This window comes from Oncorhynchus mykiss, chromosome 19, assembly GCF_013265735.2.
Source record: "Oncorhynchus mykiss isolate Arlee chromosome 19, USDA_OmykA_1.1, whole genome shotgun sequence".
Lineage (NCBI taxonomy): Eukaryota > Metazoa > Chordata > Actinopteri > Salmoniformes > Salmonidae > Oncorhynchus > Oncorhynchus mykiss.
Window position 1 is genome coordinate 866,554 of NC_048583.1, and position 3,459 is coordinate 870,012.

At 36.3% G+C, this 3,459-nt stretch overlaps 1 protein-coding gene across 1 annotated transcript; it reads left to right on the plus strand.

The window, feature by feature from the left end:
• Window positions 1–1,451: 1,451 nt before the first annotated feature.
• On the plus strand, window positions 1,452–3,056 carry LOC110515399 (GTPase IMAP family member 9-like). Its single transcript, XM_036953877.1, has 2 exons — window positions 1,452–1,522; window positions 1,807–3,056. The coding sequence occupies exons 1-2, from the start codon at window positions 1,516–1,518 to the stop codon at window positions 2,697–2,699; spliced, it is 900 nt and encodes a 299-aa protein (XP_036809772.1). The 5' UTR covers window positions 1,452–1,515; the 3' UTR covers window positions 2,700–3,056.
• Window positions 3,057–3,459: the final 403 nt, after the last annotated feature.

The following is a 3,459-nucleotide window of genomic DNA, read 5'->3' on the forward strand; positions in this document are numbered from 1 at the left end:
GGCATGAACACAACCAGTCATGATGTTGTTTTCATCTGATCGTCAAACAAATCACTTGAAAAAGTAGGTTACCTTCAAACGTTCGTCCAAAATAATTCCATCCGAACAATGGACTGTAAACTGCCAACTTTTTCAATTGGCAAGCGGCTGAATCTGGCTCACCTGAGAAAACATCCAGTAAATTCAGAAAATGTTCAGTAAATTCACAATGTTTGTGCATATATCATTAACAGTTATTAACTAAGTATAAGCAAGTGCAGGCAAACAGCAAGGAGGACAATGATGTCTGTATCCTCTGTTGAAAATATAATGATCTGTGCACCTTTTGAAAGGCGTCTTAGATGAACAGTGGTGGAAAATGTATCCAATTGTCATACTTGAGTAAAAGTAAAGATTCCTTAATAAAAAATCACTCAAGTAAAAGTGAAAGTCCCCCAGTAAAATATTACTTGAGTAAAAGTCTAAAAGTTTTTGGTTTTAATTATACTTTAGTATCAAAAGTAAAAATACAATTACAAATAATTTGAGATTCCTTATGTTAAGCAAACCGTTGGCGCCATATTCTTGTTTTATTTATTTATTTACGGAAAGCCAGGGGCTATCTCCAACACTCAGACATAATTTACAAACAAAGCATGTGTGTTTAGTGAGTCCACCAGATCAGAGGCAGTAGGGATGACCAGGGATGTTCTCTATTTAGTCAGTCCTCCAGATCAGAGGCAGTAGTGATGACCAGGGATGTTCTCTTGATAAGTGTGTGCATTAGACCCTTTTCATGTCCTGCTAATCATTCAAATTGTAACGAGTACTTTTGGGTGTCAGGGAAAATGCATGGAGTAAAAAGTAAATTATTTTCTTTAGAAATTTAGTGAATTAAAAGTACAAGTTATCAAAAATATAAATAGTAAAGTACAGATACCCCAAAAAACTACTTAAGTAGTAATTTAAAGTATTTTTTACTTAAGTACTTTACACCACGCTCTTGTGTGTGCCTCTTCCTGGTCTCATTCCAGCATTGATGTCAGAGAGCCATTTGAAACCACAGACATTTTGAAAAGCTCCAGTTTGTTGTTAGGGTTTCTGAGAAAGTCAGAGAACTTCCATGGAAGTTGGTTGTCTCCCCAACTTGAGAGTCTTTAGACTATCTTATTTGTATGTGTCCCACACAATATTGATGCTATTGCAGTTTTTCAACTGATGCTCAACCCAAGGCAGAAAGACTACTGCCATAGTCACCCAAATGTAGAAACTATGTATGTAGGCAAGGAACGGACAATGACAGTACTGTCAATGGTGTTTCCTTGATTTTGGCAGTTACCTGTAGATAACATCATTGTTTATTTGCTTAGAGTTTGTATTTTATAGACAAAAAAATATTAGTCTAAGAAGCTATGAGAGACTTCACACTTCTCTCTACAGAAACAACATTTCCTTTTTCATCCAACAGAGACCCTGATTTCTCTGGTTGGAAAGACTGTTCCTTGGAAAAGATTGGCAGCACTCCAAAACCCAAACATGACTGGTGAGTACTTAGTCTACAATAATCGGTTTATTTGTTTAATGTGTTTTCACAAAATAATGTTTTATTACATTATTAATACATTTGATTAAAAATGAATGTAGGCTTGAAACTTAATTTATAGATAATGTCCTTGTTAATTTGCCAACAGTTCATATTCTATAAACCATCAATGTTTAATAAGTAATGTGAGACTGATCATATCAGTAGCTATTCTGTATGATGACCAAACAGAAAGAACATCAGACTTCTTTCTACAGTAACAACATCTCTTTCTTATCCAACAGAACAAAATAAAGAGGTCCGGATTGTTCTGGTTGGGAAGATTGGTTCTGGGAAGAGCGCAACAGGAAACGCCATCCTGGGGAGAAAAGCGTTTGAATCCAAAATGTCCTCTATTTCTGTGACATCCTCAAGTAAAAAGAAAAGAGGAAATGTGGGAGGGCAACATGTAGCTGTCATCGACACACCAGGCTTGTTTGACACCAAGTTAACACAGGAGGAAGCACTGAAAGAGATCTCACAGTGCCTGCTATTCTCCGCTCCTGGTCCCCATGTGTTCCTGGTTGTTCTCAAGCTGGGAGGATTCACTGAAGAGCAGCAGGAAATTGTGAAGATGATCCAGACATTATTTGGTGATGAAGCATCGAAATACACCATGGTTGTCTTCACACATGGAGACCTTCTTGATGATGTAACAATTGAAGACTTCCTGCATGGAAATCCCAAACTGGAAAGTTTCATTACCAAATGTAATGGGGGATATCATGTCTTCAAAAACAAAGATCAGAATCCCTCCCAGGTCACTGAGCTCCTTGAGAAGATAAACAAGATGGTGACGATGAATGGAGGAAACCACTACACCACTGAGATGTTCCAGGAGGCTGAGAGAGTGATTGAAGAAGAGAAGAACAGGATCTTGAGAGAGAATGAAGAGAAGATACACAAAGAGAGGGAAGAACTGAAGGCAAAGTTTGAAGGAGTGTGTCTACGAGAAGAAGTAGAGAAGCTGGGGATAAAACAGGAAAGAAAAGCTAGAAAGAATGCTGAGAAATTTAGCAAAATGGGAACAGGTGCTGCAATCGGAGCGGCTTTGGGAACATTTGGAGGCCCAGTTGGTATGTCAGTTGGTGCAGCAATGGGAGCTGCAGTGGGAGCTGGAGCATGCAGTACTCAATGAGAGTCCGTAGATAACAGTGCTGTACCTTCTACAAGTTGTTTGACTTCATTACTTGATATTGAAAGCTTCCTCTATATACACAGAGTCAACACAACATATGTTATTGTAGCCCACATTAAAAATGATACTCAGGGGGTTGATGAACACATATTTAGCTGTTTTTGTTATAATGTTTTACTGATCACAAGAAAAGGTTGTTGTATTGAGGTAGATTTTATTAGGAGTAACAGACACCTGCAAAAGATGGGAGGCACTCACTAATAAAGTATTACTTAAATGTATTATTAACACTCACTAATAAAGTATTACTTAGATGTATTGTTAACACTCACTAATGAAGTATTACTTATATGTATTATTAACACTCACTAATGAAGTATTACTTATATGTATTATTAACACTCACTAATGAAGTATTACTTATATGTATTATTAACACTCACTAATGAAGTATTACTTAGATGTATTATTAACACTCTAATGAAGAATTACTTAGATGTATTATTAACACTCTAATGAAGTATTACTTAGATGTATTGTTAACACTCACTAATGAAGTATTACTTAGATGTATTATTAACACTCACTAATGAAGTATTACTTAGATGTATTATTAACACTCACAATGGACACATTTCAGCCATCAAGCATTTCCCTTTTGGACATAATGTCATTAATTACATCATCCATGTGATAATTCTGTATTGTGTTGTTCTTATGACCTCACAGAACCATGGTTCTCATAATTGAAAGAACGCCT